The 18,821-nt window shown below is 42.0% G+C and overlaps 1 protein-coding gene across 1 annotated transcript in view; it reads right to left on the reverse strand.

Annotated features, from left to right (window-relative positions):
- LOC140999817 (cadherin-4-like) overlaps window positions 1-18,821 on the reverse strand; it is a 232,336-nt gene that overhangs the window by 12,334 nt on the left and 201,181 nt on the right. Inside the window, exons 8-11 of the mRNA XM_073470359.1 lie at window positions 16,827-16,999; window positions 12,249-12,386; window positions 7,763-7,948; window positions 4,404-4,660 (exon numbers count right to left, since the gene is read on the reverse strand). Coding sequence (XP_073326460.1) covers window positions 4,404-4,660; window positions 7,763-7,948; window positions 12,249-12,386; window positions 16,827-16,999 — 754 coding nt within the window. The remainder of the gene's footprint in view (window positions 1-4,403; window positions 4,661-7,762; window positions 7,949-12,248; window positions 12,387-16,826; window positions 17,000-18,821) is intronic.

The following is an 18,821-nucleotide window of genomic DNA, read 5'->3' on the forward strand; positions in this document are numbered from 1 at the left end:
TGTACAGAAACTGGAGTCCTGGGGACTGCTAATTGCCTGGTAACTTCACAGTAACGACAAGATTCTATGAAGTCACTGGTTGAGGCCAAGAAACACCCCAGCACACAATTCCACCCCAAAAACCTCAAGTTGCTTTTATTAAACTACACCTTTTTTCCACCAAATTCCACTAAAAATCGCCTATTGACCCCATTCCCACTTCCCGCAGACAAGGCAGCCTGTCTGTGATTTTTATCTGAAGCATTACGTTGTACGTCACTGACATCATGTTTTCACGTCTCTAATGCGCTGGACACAGTTGTAACAGAAGAGAAAGCAACAACAGACCCATTGTGAAAGAAGCGTCTGTAAAACGGTGGATACATTCTTTTGAGTGTCACAACCCCGCAAAATGACTCGTTTCACTATCATAATTTGGGCCATTCGGTCTGATAACATTTGCAAAGTCAGTAAGGGCTACATGATTACATTTTTTAATCCTTATTCAAGTTAGCCAGTCGCGGTTTAAGCAGGTTTAAGTGTGATTTTTGACCAGTTGAAAAGGGGTATAAATTTGTGCATAATTCTACAAAAAAAACAAAACAACATATAACATGTACTAGTACTAAAGGTGGATTTTTGTTTGCCTCTTGATTGAGGCAGGCTTGCTGTTATTCCTTTCTTCCAGTCTTAAGCTAAAGTAAACTGATTAACTTCTGGCTCCAGCTTCATATTTAGTGTACAGACATTAAGTGTGGCATTGATCTTCTTTTAACACTTTCAGCAAGAAAGTGCCTTACCTAGAAGGTCACACTTTTCCTTTAAATCTGAGTAACACAAAAGACATACTATTTACCTCCACAATGTTGGGGTGGAAGCAAATATAACCAACATTATCTGCATGGCTATAACAACAGAAGTGAGAAAATTTGTTTTTTGTTAATTGGATTAACTTACGCTTGAAAATCAGGAACAGAAAAAAAAAGTTAAATAAAGAGTGGTGTTTTTTAATGGAGTTTTTTTCCTCTATAATGAGTTATAAAATACCACCAGAACCTGTTCTTTTGCAGCCACATTGCCTGATAGCAGTGGCTGTGTGCACTCTGATGATAAAAGCCATAACATAAAGGTTTGTTCACAAAGCAGAGAGTCCACCACACTACACTTTAATTAAGTCTCCTAAACAGCCCTCAGTGCAGATGTAATAAACCTTACATGAAGCAAATGAAGTCTTGAATGAACGGTCTTAGTGGCCAAGCTAATTTCCAACACACCGAATAGACAATCCACTGCATTGTTAGGTTTGTTCCAAAGGAAAACTCCAGATAAGTGAAGGGCAGAATGGGGTTGGCTTTAAACAGTCACTCACTTTTTCAGATAGCGCTCAGTAAACGATCGGGCTGCTCTGGCCATTAGAGTGATGATTGTGAAAGCGCCCACCGTGTTTTTGTTTACAAGTCCCAACTGTCAACAACATTACTGTGGGCAATTGGCAGTCCCCATCGCTAACTTTTTAATGAAGTGCTAGGCCAATTTTTTGCCTTCTTGGAAAGGTAAACAGTCCTTGTTTACTCTAGTGCTATTTTGGAATAAATTGCTATATTTTGTGTGAAAGTTTCACCATCCCTTCCTGTGCCTGTCTTATTTCCAATGCTTTTCCAAGTGAGCTCTCCTCTACCTGAAGGTTTCTCTCATTTGGGAGTTGGTCGGTGTGCGAGCATAGCTGGATGTATGATTAGGCTTGGCAGGTTAGTGATCTTAGCAAGCAGCAGGGAGAGGTATGACATTTATTTTTCAAACCCCCGACCCTGAGGATGAAAAATGCATGTCTCAAGCTTAGCCAAGGCGGTTTGGGTAATCATTTATGCTAGTGTCTCCAGTCCCATGGCTCGACCTTACTGGTCAGGTGTCTGACGAGTGATGCATGAGCCCTCATACTCCCCCTTCCCCGCCCCCCTCTCGCCCTGCTCCTGTCCACATCGCCTCCTTCGCATCCCCAACAGGACACTGTCAGTCTGTCCCTCCTTTGATAAGCACCTGTCAAGTTCAAACCTTGACCCGGATAGAGCTCCCCGTCCTCAGCTCCTCTCTGCCTCCCTCAGCTGTCCCTAAGGTCTTCTTTCACCTTACTTTTGACTTTTACGGCTACCTCTAAATCTTCTCCTTGTCTCTGTTCTCTTTATATATCTGCACCATCCATTTACTGAGACATACAGCTCTTTGTCATATGCAAAGACACGTCATAAATTACATGTAACACAAACCGCGGTCTCATGCAAACAGACATGGCAGGTAGCTATTTGATTGATAAGGTTTTGAGTAATGCACACTGAGATCAGTTGTGTGGGAAAAAAACTTTGAAAATGAAAGTTTAATAGGCTGATTCAAACGCTGTGCATGGTTTTAGCTGATGGGCAAGAATGAATTTCCTCCAGAATAATGAGGATTCAAAAGACGGCAGGAACAGCTGTGATTAGTGTCCTTGCATAACAGTCTAGAGTAGATACCTTTTATGGAATGGGTGTAAAGCAGGGGGATTGATAGTGATCCTATCCAGATGGAGCCAAATGAATGAGGTGGTGGATTTGCGATCTCTACAGCCCTGCTTCTTTGTGCATGTGGTGAGAGCAGAGGAAGGAGATTCAGTTTGTTGTGTGCCTGTGTTAAGGAGAGCGTGACAGGACCACGGCGTGCTTGTAAAAGGCCAACTTAAATCCAAGATGTAAAGTGCTGCAGTCTTGCACAGGTCATGGAAAACCTGGGGGGAAACCAAAGAGGTCAAAGTGAATTCAACAGGGAGATGAGAGAGAGAGAGAGAGAGAGAGAGAGAGGGGGCAGCGAGAGAGATAGAGCCCAGCTGGTGACTTTGGCGTCTTCCTAAATTATAATGTACACCCAATTTACTCTCATTTGCTGTGAAATTAACCGGGAAATTTGTTTAGATCTATTCCCCAGAGAAAATGTGAGGGAATGGGCTGTTGGAGTGTTAAGGGTTGAAAGGTAAATTATACCAATACACTCACTATAATCTATAAGCAGTAGTGGAGGATGTATTCAGATTCTTTACTTAAACCAACAATATGTCATTTTTTTAAAGAAAGATAGTTGATCGTTGAGTCTCATCTAGGGTTGCAACGGTATGATATTTTCTGTCATAACCATCACATAAAATATCAGTTTCAAGATATTATATTACACAATTGTTATTATTATCAGTCTCAATAACCCCTAAAGGAATGAAATCAGAAGTTTTTTTTTTTTTTCGTTTAACAAACACGTCTGTCAGGACAAAGACATATCCAGAAAGGTACATATTGTTGCTTTTTGTAAAAGTAAAAAACTGAAAATACTCCACTTCCTATGATACAATACGATATACCATTGACAGGACTCCAAAAGTTCTGCATTCACCTTCACTTAAATAAAAGTATGTAAGTATTATTAGCAAAATATACATAAAGTATCAAAAGTAAGGGTAGACCCTTGTCTCTGGGATGTAGTGAAGTAGAAGTATAAAGTTGCATGAAATAAATACCTCAAATTCCTACTCAGGTACAGTACTTGAGTAAGTGTACTTAGTTACATTTAACCACCATCTATGAGGACAAACTACATGATTGGAAATGCATGTGATCCTAATATACAAGTTTTTCTCTTTCATAGCAAAGTGTACTTAATAAATTACCATCAAGTTTGAAGGAGCCATTGCAGTCGGTGCGACTGTCAAGCTGACAGCAGGACTGAGGAAAGGTCTGCTGGTCATTTAAAGGTTGGTTTACATTTAAAACCCAGGGAGGCTTAGCACAGAGAAAGAACACTGCAGGTGGACATAATGCTGTGTCAGACGTTTGGGCTCGAGCCAGCTGTTCTCTTTATTCTCCCCCCTCCCTCCGCCTCTTCTGTTATTCCTTACTCTTGCTGTTTGTGTGTGTGTGTGTGTGTGTGTGTGTGTACATGTGCATGTATGCGCTCATGCAACCTACAGAATGCACACACTTCTGATTACCCACGAGGCTATTGCTCCCTATTAACCTTCCCCTCCTTACTCTGAGTTCTCCTCTGGCTCATAAACTAAAGCACAGTAAGACTTTGAGAGATGGGGGATGCCAAAATATAGTACCCTTGTTGAACTTTGACCCCTAACTACTGACATGGAACCTGTCCAAGAGGCTTTTTAGCCTGCTGTTAGTGCATATGGAGGGATTTCTGCCAGGCTTATACTTCTACTACAGCTAGCCAGGCGTCAATCAGCCAATACTTTGCTGGGTCTACAGTAGAGACAGACCCTATTTAATGGAACTAATCAGATCTAAATGATTTTGCACCAGAAGAAAATTAAACTAATGGCATGCTATTAAAATGTCAGAATTAGCCCAATTAGGATTCCCATTCGGTAGTCTGTTCTATTGAAATTCACTGAGTACCTGATTGTCTGCTGCATCTGTAATCGATCAGGATCTGAGGCTGAGAAGGTTGTTAGGCTGGTGCCAGCGGGGACGCCTTCCTCAAAGCGGATGTGTTTTGGGTTTGTGGGGAAGTATGGAGGTTCGTTGACGTCCTGGACAGATATGGTGACCCCAGCTGTGGACTGGAGTGAGGACTGGATGCCACTGGCTAGATGGGCCTGGTTGGACACCACCACCGTCAGCATGAAGGCACGGTTCATCTCAAAGTCTACTGGCTGGAGGGAGGAAAGACATTAATGACAGAGAAAGTTCAAACATAAAATTGTGGTCCTTCAGTCTTTTACCTGGTAAGCAGTAAAAAATAATTTTCAGATAATGAAGCACCGTAGTACTCGAGATCGGTCTTGGTCTCAAAACTAAATTAAAGTGTGTGTGTGTCAATGAAAAAGGTGAATGAAGAGGAATTTTCATTTGTCTTTTGTGCATGGCTTTTTATAAATGTGGATTTTTCAGAAATGTCATTTTAGGAGTGCCTATAGTTTGCAGGTTCTACATTTTATTTTAAGTGTGCCATGCAGTGTGAGACTCGAACTGGTCTTGGTCTTGTCTCATTCAACCCTCAAGTCTCAATCTTCTTTTATCCTAAAAATAAATACATTCTTTATTTAAAACCTACAGTCTTTATTATTGATTTACAGGCAAGGAAAATAGAAAATAAAGTCATTATCACCACTATTAGTATTATTATTATTGTAATTACTTTTTATGAGCATGCCATGTCAAGTACTCAAGAATTGGGAGTGTACTATAAATAATATGCTGCATATAGTGTTAAAAGCCCTGTCAACATTTCTCTTTCTGCCTGTGGCTGGGGAGTAAGCGTTGGACCCTGTTGATGATAAAGGACATGATAAATGAACAGATGTTGTGTCAAGTGGTCCCCTGATGAATTGGAGCAACAGTCTCTCTAAACAACTAACCAACACACACACACACACACACACACACACACACACACACACACACACACACACACACACACACACACACAAACACACACACACACAAACACACACACACATCCTGAGCAGAGGCATCAAGGCTCAGACTATTCATAGGGTGCTGTCATGGTTTTGCCTTTTGAGCATGTGTGTGTATGTGTATGTGTGTTTATGTGTAATCTACAGGGGGTTGTGCTGGCTGAGCCTAAACCAGAGTGACAGTTCTGTGCTCTCCTAATGAAGACTACACGATCAGGTTCAAATGACAACAACAACAAGCGAGGAAATGAAAAAAGAGAACAAATAAGCTGCTCGTTGGTACTGCTGGCACATTCCTAAACAGACGGATGGTGATTACCAACACAGGCTTGTGTCTGTGCTGTTTGATGCTGATGTTAATGATCTTGGGCACATCTGTATGTTGCATTGCCTGAGTGTTATGAGTGGACAGTGTGGCAGCACGGCCGTGATATAAAAAAGCATTCTTAATCAGGCAGCTCGTTGACAAGGGTACCGGAGAGGATGTGTTTGCGCGCGTGTTAGTTGGTCGCATGTGTATAGCCGTGCACGTACGATATGAGCTAATGTGAGCACATGGCTGTGTATTTGTGTGTGACCCCAAGGTGCACTGGGAACCCATTTACAGGCAAGCCATGCTCAAGGTTCTTTGATCTGCAGCCAGCGGTATTCAGAGGATAGGGAGGTCTAGAGTATAGCTGTAGGCGAAGTAAAGCACACACACAAGCGCTCAGACACACACACCCTGAGGGAAGCCAGAGGGGTGAGAGGTCAATAACACGGCTTCCATCTTTTGCCCAAGAGCCATCACATCCTACATCTCCCCTGTATCGCTTCACTCGTTCCACTCTTTCCCTTTTACTTAATTTGTTCCACCGCACTTCGACTTCCCACCCCATCCTCAGCTCACCTCTGCCCCCTCTCCTCCCCTTGATCTCTGTGATCTATGCTCTCTGTGGTCTCTCTCAATCCTCAAAAATCTGTCTTCGCCTCACTTCTCTCCTCCTCTCCATTTCCCCCTGTCATCTTCCGTATTTATCATAAGCCGTGATTTACATATCTTAATGACTCATTCGAACCAAGCGGCACTGTTTGTGTGTTTTTATGCGTGCTTGTTTGTCTACTGGCTCCATTACCGTGCGGCAAAATGAGAATGTGTCTCATGAACTCCCCAGAGTGCGGTGTAAATGTGTGACATGTTCTGGTTAAGACCTCAGCCCTTGTTTACAAAGAAGCCCAGGTCCCTCATGGGAGATTGCCCCATACCTGGGTGTCAGTGTGATGCGATGTGGTAAAATAGGAACACCAAGGTATCCTTCTTATGGCTTCTTGACTTCACCGAAGCGAGCTGAAGTCGCTCTGTTTACTCGTTGAGACAGTCTATTTCTTGTTTCTTCCCAGGGGGTGTCCTGTCTCTTATTTTATGATTTCCTGATAACCTCCCATGGGTCTCTATGGAGGCTTACGGCTACCCGGCTGCCTGCTGAATTTTACATCAGGGAGTGAGAGGAATGGATTATAAAAGGCAGTCATCTAGAGATAATGAAGAGAAGCAAAATGCCAATGCTCATTGCTCAGGCTGCTGTGGGAATTACAGGGAGATGTTATTGCTATTTTTTAAACATTATCGTGGGATGTGAGATGCAACTCACAGGAGTCAGATACACGAGGAGAGAACCCCTGGGTCCTCTGGGTCACGCAAATAAACAAGCTACTTCTACAAAAACATGCAACATGATATGCACATTTGCAATGAGTCACTCATGGATGAACACAGGAATACAGATGCTAAAGGTCACTCAACAAGAAACCCATCTACACACACACACACACACACACACACACACACACACACACACACACACACACACACACACACACACACATAAAGTCAAATATCATAGAGATTTTTTTTTGTTGTCCTGTAGTTTTGCCAAATGGGTTGTCACCCTCTGGACAACCTCCGTCTGAACACTTGAACAGCAGGTTGTTACAAGACATGGCTGTCATTTACGCACAGCAGCTAGACATTATGAGTGTATAAAAACTGTTGCCTTTGTAATTGAGAAATCAATACCTAATTTGCTACAGTGGTCTCGCCAGCCATTGTGTTTAAGTCTGTGCGTGAGTGTATGAGCTGTTTCTGAAGGGCGCAGTGGCCTACAATCTCTCATTTGGACATTAAGGGGCATGTGAAAGGCAAAGACCCCAGCCTGTCCCCATTTACCTCTCTAGTCTATTATTATTATGGCTTGTGTGTAAATCCAGAGGGGATTTAACATGCGGCGCAGAAAGAGAGATGTTTCTTGCACTCTGACCTCTTTAGGGCCAGAAGCTGAGCATGTTCTGGCATCTTACCTTCACCACAGTGACCATGCCGTCGTTGCTGACAGGGTCAGTGCGGATGGTGAAGTGCCCAGAGGGGTCCCCGCTGATAATCCTGTAGACGGCGTTCCAGTTAGGGGAATGCGGTTGATCAGCATCTATCACCGTCAGATTAGCCACCACAACATCGACCCGGTTCTCTGGGACCTCACCGGAAAACTGCAGAAAGAAGAATAAAAGTTTACCTTGTGATCTGTTGCTTGAAAACATCTTTATTTGGACTGTGATTCATTGAGCCATTAGAGTGTGGCAATTTCTACAAAAAGCCGCTGAGTGCATATCTCTCTTTTCCATTTTCCTTTATAGAGCCAGTCCTCCTTTCAGGTTTTCAGGTAGAGCAAGTTTAATGATCTTGCTTTTACCACAGTAGTAGTAAACAAGCAGTAAACACACGCAAGCACATGCACACAGGGGCGTTGTTCCAGTTTCAGTGTTTTCTTCTTTTTCTGCATTTCAAGTGCCCATCCTTGATGAGCAATAATATTTCATTCCTCTGAAAGCCAGAGTGACAAAGGAGGAGAGAATGTATGAGCAGAAACGAGCCAACAGTGGGGTGGGTTAAAACAGCTGTTTGAGCGCATATGAGTGGCGTTTACTTGTCCCTGTGCTGTACAAACACATGTGCTTTGTCCTGATAAGCCTGATGAGGAGTGAGCCGCTGTCTGTCATGTGTCTGTTATGGTGGGGATTGATCAAAGCTGTACAGGCTCAGGGGATAAATCCCGCAAAGACGAACCAACTACAGCAACAACTGCACCGATTACCCTGAAAAAAATTAAAATAAATAAAAAATCAAACGCAGCCCCATCTCCACAAACAACCCGTCAACTCTTAACCAATTGGGTCAGGTCAGAAGGTGAGCATGTTGGCATGTCTTCACCTCATCTGGAGGCAACAGGCATGTAGCACCGTACAGTCACCGTGGGTAACAGGCGTGGAAGATCCACTGAGCCGCTTATGTGAGTGTAGGATATCAAAGAGCAAAGCCCCAGACCAAACACTCCAACAGACCATAATACCCTGCCTGGCAACCCTCGCATCACCCAGCAAACAGCCGACAGCAGCGGGCAGATTAGGGGGCTGCGTCAGGAGAGCTGTTCAGAGACTCAATGACATTCTTAAGACAACAGACAAGTCCGGGTGGTCCTGATGCACTGCCTGCATTGGATAAGTAGGCAGGCTGTCGTATGTTTGTGAGTGTGCGTGCGTGAGTGCGTGTGTGTGTGTGTGTGAGTGGTTTATTGCTGTGGTTTGGTTCAGGGACTCCCCAATGCCAATTCAATAAAAGAAAACTTCAGAGATGTCTCTTGAGCTCCTAAGGGCCCTTGAGCATCTTGTTTCGCGGTACACAGTAACAACCGAGGGCAAGAGTTAACCAGATCTGATGGAAGACTTTAAAGGGTCCACCACCGCTCTTATTATCAATACCACACTCTTATAGGCATTCAGAGCTCAAGTAATAATAGTCTTATTTATTTTTCCCATTGGCAATCTTACCTGGTCTGACAATTTTTTTGATTTCCCTTCACATAAAACACTCCATCATCAGTACAATCACTTAGCTAATTAATTTCTTGACGGATAACTGTGTAAACAACAACTTTAAGTGCACAAGAAGTCAACTATGAGTCTCGAAGACCTTCACTGAAATTAAATGTCATCTGTTATTTTAAAATGCGAGTGAAGTGTTTAGGCTTGAACTATACTTGAGCAGCTCTGTTTCATAAAAACTGAAGTATTGATTTCTATTCAGCAAACAAAAAAGGAGGCAAGCGCATTGAAAAGCTGACTAGCATTCAGATTTTATTCAATTTTTCAAATGAGAATTTAAAGAGTCAGTTTTTTCCTTAGAACCATGAGTTTGTTATAATTCTCCAATATATTAAATTCACTTCAATGATTTTTCCATCTCTTTCAGACTATTTTAGGACAGTCAGCTTTGATATGTGGAAAGTTGTTGTCACGAATGGATTGCGATTCAACATTTGTGATTTTAAAAAGAGTGCATTTCAATCTCTTTCGGAAAAACCTTGTTCTTTTTCTTTCTCTCCCTTATCGACTTATTAGCCGGATATCGTGTTGATTCTTTCTCTAATTGGTTTTGGTAGCATACTGCAGTGGGGTTCATTTCAACAGTGAATTGTTGTATGAATGTGTCGTCTTTGAGCAGAGGGTCAGATTTTCTCTGATCAGGTAGGTTTTCTTCCTGTGATACTGTACCCTGCCCCCCTGTGCTGGACTAAAGGGAAGGAGGGGGAGCTCTTTGATTGTGATTGGCACAGAATCCAGTTGGCTTTCTCACAGCACTTGACAAAACACCTCTTGCCCACACCCTCATCCTTCTGTCACTATCTTGGCAGCGGGGGGAAGACTGAAGGAGGCACTGGGAGGAGAGAGGTGACAGGGAACTTCATCATAGGAACTTTGTGTGGATAGTACAGGAAGGAGGCCAAAGTAAGAACTGCAGTGAATCCTGTGCAGAGATACCCTTGATTGCATGATTGTAGGTCTGCATGTACAACTACAAAACACCCCATACCATGTAAGATACAGCAACTGCTGTTGCAGTACTGTATGTATAAACAAACACTTAATCTCATCTATCTGCATCACAGAAATAATGCAAAGCATGTATGCAGCACTGAATAAGCACCTAAAGCCTTCACATTCGTACACATGCACCACCCGTTGAAAAATAGGCCAGCCTCTGATAGGCGTGATGAAATATTAATCATCAACATTAAAGACAAATTCCCCAAACTTTATATTTCTGGGACATGTTGAAAGATCTATGGGGTTTATTGCAAACACTAAATATTTGCATAATGGCCTGCATTCTCAACAAAATGGCTTTTATGTTATCCCACCACTAAAATGGGTGATTTATGAAGGGAGTTGGTAAAAGTGCTCTGCTCACCGTGGTTCCAAAACCTCCACTAAAGTTTATCATCAATATCCATGATGGTATTAACTTCTCTCTGTGGCGATGATGGAAATGCACTTAAACACGGCGCAATACAGTGAGAGAATATGAATCTATTACCGGCCACTATCATCAATACGCCGCCATCAGCAGAGAATCTTAAATCAGAGGGGGATGCCGAGTCAGGAGAGGCCTGTGATTTACAGCAGTGCATGTCTATGCTTTATCACTGCTGCTGTAGAAAATAGTCTTTCAAAATAATCTTTCATTCTTTCTCCTCTCCCAATCATTCTCTCATCACTTTTCCCTCTCTTCAATTTTCGTCCTGGAGTCTACATGGTGATCCACTCATCAAGTCCTGTTCCCTCTTTGTTCTCTTTTTGCTCACCATCTCCTTTGTGTGTAATTTTTTCTTTTTTCCTCTGCCCTCTCTTTGTACATTTCCTACTGTGTGTGATGTAGCAGCTCTCTGATGAGCTCTACGGCTGACACATGCTTACCGCCAGCGCTAACTCATCATCATAGGGTCTTAATAGCCCCCAGGGCAAATGCTAATGCTAACTCCTCTGCTACCACCTCAAAGAGCCGAGCCTACTGTACTGCTGATACCGCCTCGGCCTCTATCCATGCACTTGCAGAGCTAAGCACCTTATCTACCCAACAGGCCCGTTGCTCTCATCACTACTGATAGGAAAGCACACATACTGAATAATTCTGACACCTGAGGCCAAACCCACACCGAGAAAGATTTTTCATCATAACATGAAATTAGAATGCAGACACGCTGACTCCACTTTTGACCATCTTTACTTCTCCAAACATATGCATGTCTCTGCCACTTCAAATAAAAATTTGACTCCTGAGAATTTTATTTAAAAACCATGCGAATAATAGCTCTGAATTTGTTTCCACTTTCCAGCTGTCAGTGAGAAATACTGCTGCCACCTCAGCTGTTCCACTCGCACATCTAAACATAGCAGCGCTGAGAGAAACGACTGGGGGTTAAGATGAAGTTCAGCGAGAGTGGAATAAACGGAAGTAAACTTTTTCACACCACTAAATATCCCACTTCACTTATTCATTTAGCGATGATGTTGCTGCATTGCACCGCACTGATACATTACATACAGTACATTACTTTGGACTTTTAATTTTTTCCTCTTTCTCCATAATGACCTTCTGTAATGCAATCATCTTTCTAAATATGGCTATCATGACAACAATCGTTAACAATTTACTGGCTCTACTTCTTTTGCTGATGAAAGTCGATGATATGAATTCGTTTTTGCTTGTGTGTGAATGTCTGTGTGTGTGTGTGTTTGCATCCTCTACAAGTACCCTTTGCACTTCATAACCCTCCCTCACTGTCCTGTCTGTAACAGTAATTTCTTTTCTCCTTTTGGCTATTCTCTCTTTAGCCTTTTCTGTCTTTTACTCCAACACACTCACAATCATTTCCACCCTCTTCACTGAAAACCAAACCCTCTCCTCCTCCGAATTACCCTTTCCCCACTCCCTTATTTGTAGCCAACTCACAGTTCTCGAGGTCAGCATGGGAGGGTTGTCGTTGATGTCTGTGACAGTGATGATGGCAGTGGCTGTGTTGGAAAGGCCAAAGTTCAGGTTGCCCTCCATGTCCGTGGCCTGCACGATGATGGTATACTGGGACACTTTCTGTAAAAGGAAGAAAAAGAAAAAAAATAACACACTGTGCAGTTATTCATCTGCAAAGAGCTTTCTCTCTTCTTCGACTCTACAGCAACAGTCACAGACTGTGACTCCCAGAGGACCAAAAATCTGAGCGTGTGTTCTGTTCTATAGTAGCTGTCCACAATGTTATTTGAAACACAGATTCACAAGGGTGAAGTCTTTCATTCGAATGAGTCGAAACCTTCTCAGCGGAACGTATTCAGACTTCACACCATCTGAAGGCTGTACTGTGAAGCCTCCCCATGGGTATGTCATCAAAGAAATCCCTTATTCAGTGCCACTGACGGACAGATGAGAAGACAATGATCCAACTGACAGAGATTAATCGACTATCTATGGAGCAATAATATGAGGGAATGATAAATGCCATTTCATCTTTTGAAGTGACACATTATCACTTCACTGAGAGCTGAAATATGGTACTCTTATTGGTATTTTTTGTATTGGGTGCATTTGTGTGCTTCTATTCGTGCAGCTCTATTCCCACCCTCCCTCTCTTCACTGGCATCCTCTGTCTCTTCTTCAGTCCCAGGGTGCAGTTAATGGGCTGCAGGAAGGATGGAGCCCCGGAGCCGACTGTCTGGATAGTGAGTCTAGTCACTGAGATTCCCAATTACATTCCCACTGTCTCTCTCACCTGCTAATTACTGAGTAAATATCCCAATTAGGCCAGGACGCCACATCGGGAGGATTAGACAGCTCCTCTCAGTTCCTCTCATCGTGATGCTAGACGAGATGCTGAACTCCAACCTTGTACACACACGCTCATTAACACCCGTACGTACACACAAGCACACATAAACGTACACACACATACACCTCTCTTTCTCCATATCTTGTTTGGAGGCAGTGCTTGCCCACTGTCCCATCAGCCAGTGTACGGCGTGTACACAACACTCTCAGTAATTAGACAAGGGAGTAATTATGTAGAGCTCCTCTGAACCTCTCAACATTGCTACAACACGGCATGCATACCCAGCTTCCTCTAAAGGACTGAGGTCTTTTACTGTCAACAAGCTCTTGAAAGTCCGATGCAGACCAGTGGAAACCTTTAGAAGAGAATCAGTGTGGGAGTTTATAAAGTAGAGGAAGAAGACATTTCAAAAGTAAAGAACAGAGGAGAGGATAAGACAGCAGGGGATGCAGCTGAGGCGCAAGGGAGGACGACTACCAAAAATAGATGCCTGTGTTTTTTTTTTCTTTTTTGTAAATCTAACACCTCCAACACCGCTGCCCAAGAAGAGAAGGAAGATGCAGAAACTTTCAAAGTTTCAAAGGGCTAAAGTGCTGACTATAAATGGACCTGGAAAGCACCACAGTGGGCTGTGTAGCATCTTCCTCTAAAGTTTATGTACAGTACACAAGCTCTGACTCTTTTTTCTGCAAGATTTGAGACTTCTTATCTGCTCTCAGATAACAGAAACAGAAGTATAGATTTGTATGCTATAGGAAGTGTCTAGACATTTAGGCTGGCCCTCACTTCTCTTACAGGATGTTTGAGTGATAGGACTTGGTTTTAAGGTGAAAGTTAGAATTAGGTTTAGGTTAAGACCAGCTTTCAGGTTTGGGTCAGACATTTAGTTAGGATGGTTAAAGGGCTTAACTGTTAAAGTCTCACTTTCCCCACCCAGATGAAATGCATTGACACCTGGTATTAACATGCAATGTAGATGTGTTATCTGGTTAATGACATGTATACATGGAGCTCTGCATTTGCAACTGGAATTAATAATAGCACTACAAGTTAGGTGACATCACAACTTGGTGAATCTTTTGGCCAAACTGCATGGATTGCATTTAAACCTGTCATCCAATCATAATGCGGCAACTGATCCATTTTGATAACAAAAAATTCTGCGTTAATTTAGACTTTGGCATTATGGCTACAGTGAAAGATCATTTAATGAATCTAATACATTTTAAACATTTTACTTTGACAGTTTAAGTGTTAAATCCTGCAACTGAATTGAACTATTTTTTTGGCCACTTGGGGGCAGCAGAATTAAGTAACAATGACATACTGTTACCTTTCAAAACTGCCTTGTGGTGTTAGACAAAATTTATGTTACTGACGAAAAAACCTCTCTTACAGTATAATTCCTTCCTCATAACACTAAGCCAATTTTATATCCAGCATTGTTTCCATGTTTACTTGCTAGAAGTCTTCTTCTTCCCTGCCTTTGTTGGCGAACTGCAGCATGTCTTGGCAGCATGTCTTTTGCCACCTGCTGATCAGTGGAATAGTGTGAAACCATTGGTGGGTGTGTGAATGGCATCACCTGCATACACATACATGTATGTCCTCATTCACATGCATCCACAGGAAACCTTTAAGTTGATTATTTGGAACTTTTTAGGAAACAGTTAATTATTTACACACTCTGCAGTCACTGAGCAACATTATAATGGATTTGGAAGTCCAACATCCACTCTCTTTCAGCTCTACCAACTCTTGAGGGAAATATCTGTCTCTAGATGCTAAATGCTCCAACATGTTCACCAGCTAGCTGCTAAACTAGTGGCGTCTTGCCGTTTGGTGTTGAGCAGGTAGTGTACAGTCAGAGCTTTTTCACTGAAACATCTGTCTGCTGTGGACGAAAATGAAGCTTTGAGAGTCGGACCAACTGTCCAAAACCCTAAGATATTATATTTACAATGATATATCACACATTACTTTACACGAGACATTGAAAAACAGATAATCCTAACATATTTTTGTTCATCAACTGACCAATTAATTAATTGTTTCAAAACTACTCATGTTAAAATGAATTTCTCCTTATTTTGATTCCAATATAGATCGTATGCTAATACCACATGTAAATGTCTACATTTTGCTAATGCCACATGTAAATGTCTACATTTTGTTGGTGAAAGTGAAAAAGCAGTGCCCGTCCCTTCGCCAACAGCACACATACGTCTTGCAGACGTTGGCGTGAGTTATGTTGGAAAGACGTAGTATGGGGAGCATTTGCTAATTGGGAAGACGTTGGCTAGACGTCAACCAAATGCCGACGTCTCGCCAGCGTCTTCCCAATTAGCAAACACTCCACACTATGTCTTGCCAGCGTAACTTCTATTTGTTGGGCCGACGTTTGCAAGACGTATGTGTGCTATCTGGGTTCCTTATCACCATCACTGAGGAGCCTTTGAGCAAGGCCATAACCCAGATCAGCTGCAGTGGATCTGCTCAGTGGCCAACTGATCACATAGAGGTTGTACTGGACATCACATCCAGCTGTGAATGTGTCGAACATAGTGACAATGAGTTTGTTGCTCCTGAGAAAGAGCTCCCGATGATACTACCCTGGATAAATATATAGTAGGTATGGCTAGGGATGGATTTTTTCAGTAGTTTCCACCAGTAAGGTGGTGTAAACAATTGTGTGTGTGTGTGTCTGTGTGTGTCTGTGTGTGTGTGTGTGTGTAGTGGGGGTAGAAGTTTAATCCGACATCAGGGGTGACTGGATGGATTAGCACCTTGCAGAAAAAACAGAGTAAAAATAAGCAACAGAGGTTCAGCTGAGACATTTTCACTCCCCCATCCCCTCATACCTCTCCCTCTCTCTCTCCCTCTGGCACCGTCATGTCTCATCCTGCCTCTCTGTCTCCATCACCCAAACTTCGTTGCCAAATTCACACTCGCTTCCTCCCAACTCATTGTAATACCCCGTCTGCCCAGCTCTGTTTTTGTTCAACTGCTCCCTTCAGCTTTCTTTTTTTTCCCCTCAATTGCCTGTGTTTTATCGAGTGTAGATGTGATTATATGGGCTTTTGTGTTTGTCTGACAGGTGTCAAGGGCATTCTATCTCAGATATTTCCACTCTATCTTTACTACACAAACACATACACGCAGACAAACACAAACACATACACACAGACCCAGACACACACCCACACACAACACAACGTGAGCAGCCCACTGTAGCGTGATGTGTTGTTAATAGGTCTGTCACTGGTGACAGTTTGGGAGGATGATCTGTCTCGGAGATTTCTTTGCAGAGTTGTCACTGGCACATCCATGTCGTGAGAATAAACACATTTGGATCTTGTCACAACTTTTATAGCTCTATAAACAAGGTGACCGCAGAAGAAGGCAATTTACTGTAAGAAAAAAATGATGAGCTGGTGTGTGTGGTGACAAATGGCTAGAAAACATTTGTAAGGAGCATCACAGCATGTCATCACAGTAAACAGAGCTGTTAGGAACTGTGCTCCCTAAACAAAGATAAAGGTGCATCACATGGCAGCTACAGTTCTATAGTTTAGACTATGTGGACACTACTAAAGTGTTCACAGACTTAAAAATCAATAGACAGTCGTTATTTGTCCTGATTGTTTTGGTTCATTTTGCATGGCTTTATCACTGCACTTTGTGAATACTTTGGGAATTAGAAGACCAACCTCTCGATCAAGACCAGGTGCCACAGTCACAATGTCTCCAGTCTCACTGTTGATGGTGAACATGTTGGGGATGGGGCTGTGCGGCGTTTGGGAAAGGATTCGATAGCGCACCATTCCGTTAGCTGTGGTGTTGTCGTCAGCATCGAATGCGGACACGTGCATCACAGGTGTTCCTGATGAAGGAAAAAATATTTGTCAACATATGAGTCCAACTACCAAGCAAGCTGTGACAAAAAATAAAAAGTAAGTCCAGTACAATATCCATTAAACAAATTTCTTTTAGCCTTTGTTTGTGTTGAAGCAAGATTAAATAACTTTGAAAGATAAACAAACACAATCCCTCTTTTAGAAAAGAAAAGTTGAATTTAAAAACTGTAACACACCCTTATTAATTCAATAAACTCAGAGGTTTTGCTGCTGCAACCTGATATGGTCTGACCAGTGGCCATTGGTGGCTCATGTTAGCTAACGTTAACTTACTTTAGATGACATTGTGTTACTAAACTCAATCTGTTTCCTGACTGTATGACTCATTTCTTCTGTTGCTATCATTATCTTTCATGTCACAGACAAATATAACAAAAAGTAAAAAAGGACACAAGAGGATTTTGAAAAAATGACGGAGATTCAGTGTCTGCGGTTGCCTCTTGAGGCAATAATGATTCCTGTTTATCAAAAACATACATAACCTCACTTATATTCTATAAACCTATAATTGTTTCCCCAAAATAAATGTGTGATTGTGATAATTTTGTACTTTTGTGCCCCTTGTTGGATAGTTTAAAGTTAAACAAATAGAGGCAGAAGCTACAAAACGCTCTGCACACAATGTACTACTCTGCTTAATGAACCATTCTAGAAGAGAGTTTAATAACAGATATAGTATTGGAAATAATCACACCTGATATTGGTTCATGTGCACATAAACATAGCGAATAAACCACTTAGATGTTCCATAACAGCTTCAGAATGATAACAATAAAGCTAACTGATCTTTGAAGATTTATTCCAGCAGAGAAATACTGGAGACCTGTTCTGTAATCAACAAATATAAGCACAGTTATAGTGTATAACATGCAGATACAGGATAATAGTGATCGGTTTTTATGGCCTCATACGTCACATCACATTTTGCATTTACTGGATACACTGAACAGGCTGCAAATATAATGGTAAGCTCTTGCACGTCCTACAAGTAGATTTTGATGACAGTCCACTTAAAGTCCATTCATTCCTAAGGGAACCTCAATGACCTGAGATTTTTTTTTTTCTAGTCTGGATTATACCTTGAGTATGAAAAGTTGAAAAGTTTTAATGTTTGATGCAGATTTCTGATAGATCGTGTGCACTGTGCGCCACAGGAAGTTAGCGTAAACAAATTATCTAACTAAATGAATGTAATATAACAATTTTTACACTTAATCTGGAATATGCTTACATTGGCAGAATGTTAGCTTTGTAACATATAGAGTGCATGCATAACATTAGTGGTTCATATGTAGTTGAATAAAATATTTCACAAAACTGGCAAACACCAAGCAGGCCAATCTCTTCACTTATTTGTCGACGTGCATTATTGATCCTGTGTCTGTCTCGATAATGCTTCGTGCGCATGTAAAAACAGAGAAAATTAGCTTCTCTCTCCTGTTAGCAGCGGTGTCTCTATCCATTTGTAGGGAAATGCATTTCCTTGTGTGTGCTTGCGCTTGCTATTACAGACCCAAAGCAAAACTGTGTGGAAAGGAGGCGTCAATCAAATAATTGTCTAAATGTTTGATGACCCTTGCTTACATTGATCTAACTGTTGGGAACCTGTTCTGTAAATATAACTATCTGACTGCAAGCACAAGTAGGCGCAGACATACAGTACTGCATATGCAGAGAATGAGCCACTATCCCTCCATGAATGCACCACTTGTTTGCTACCTCCACACACTCATATAGCTCTGCGGGATCACTGCCTGTCACCCAATCTCTCCATCTCTCTCCCTCTTG

Source organism: Pagrus major, chromosome 7 (assembly GCF_040436345.1).
Source record: "Pagrus major chromosome 7, Pma_NU_1.0".
Classification (NCBI taxonomy): domain Eukaryota; kingdom Metazoa; phylum Chordata; class Actinopteri; order Spariformes; family Sparidae; genus Pagrus; species Pagrus major.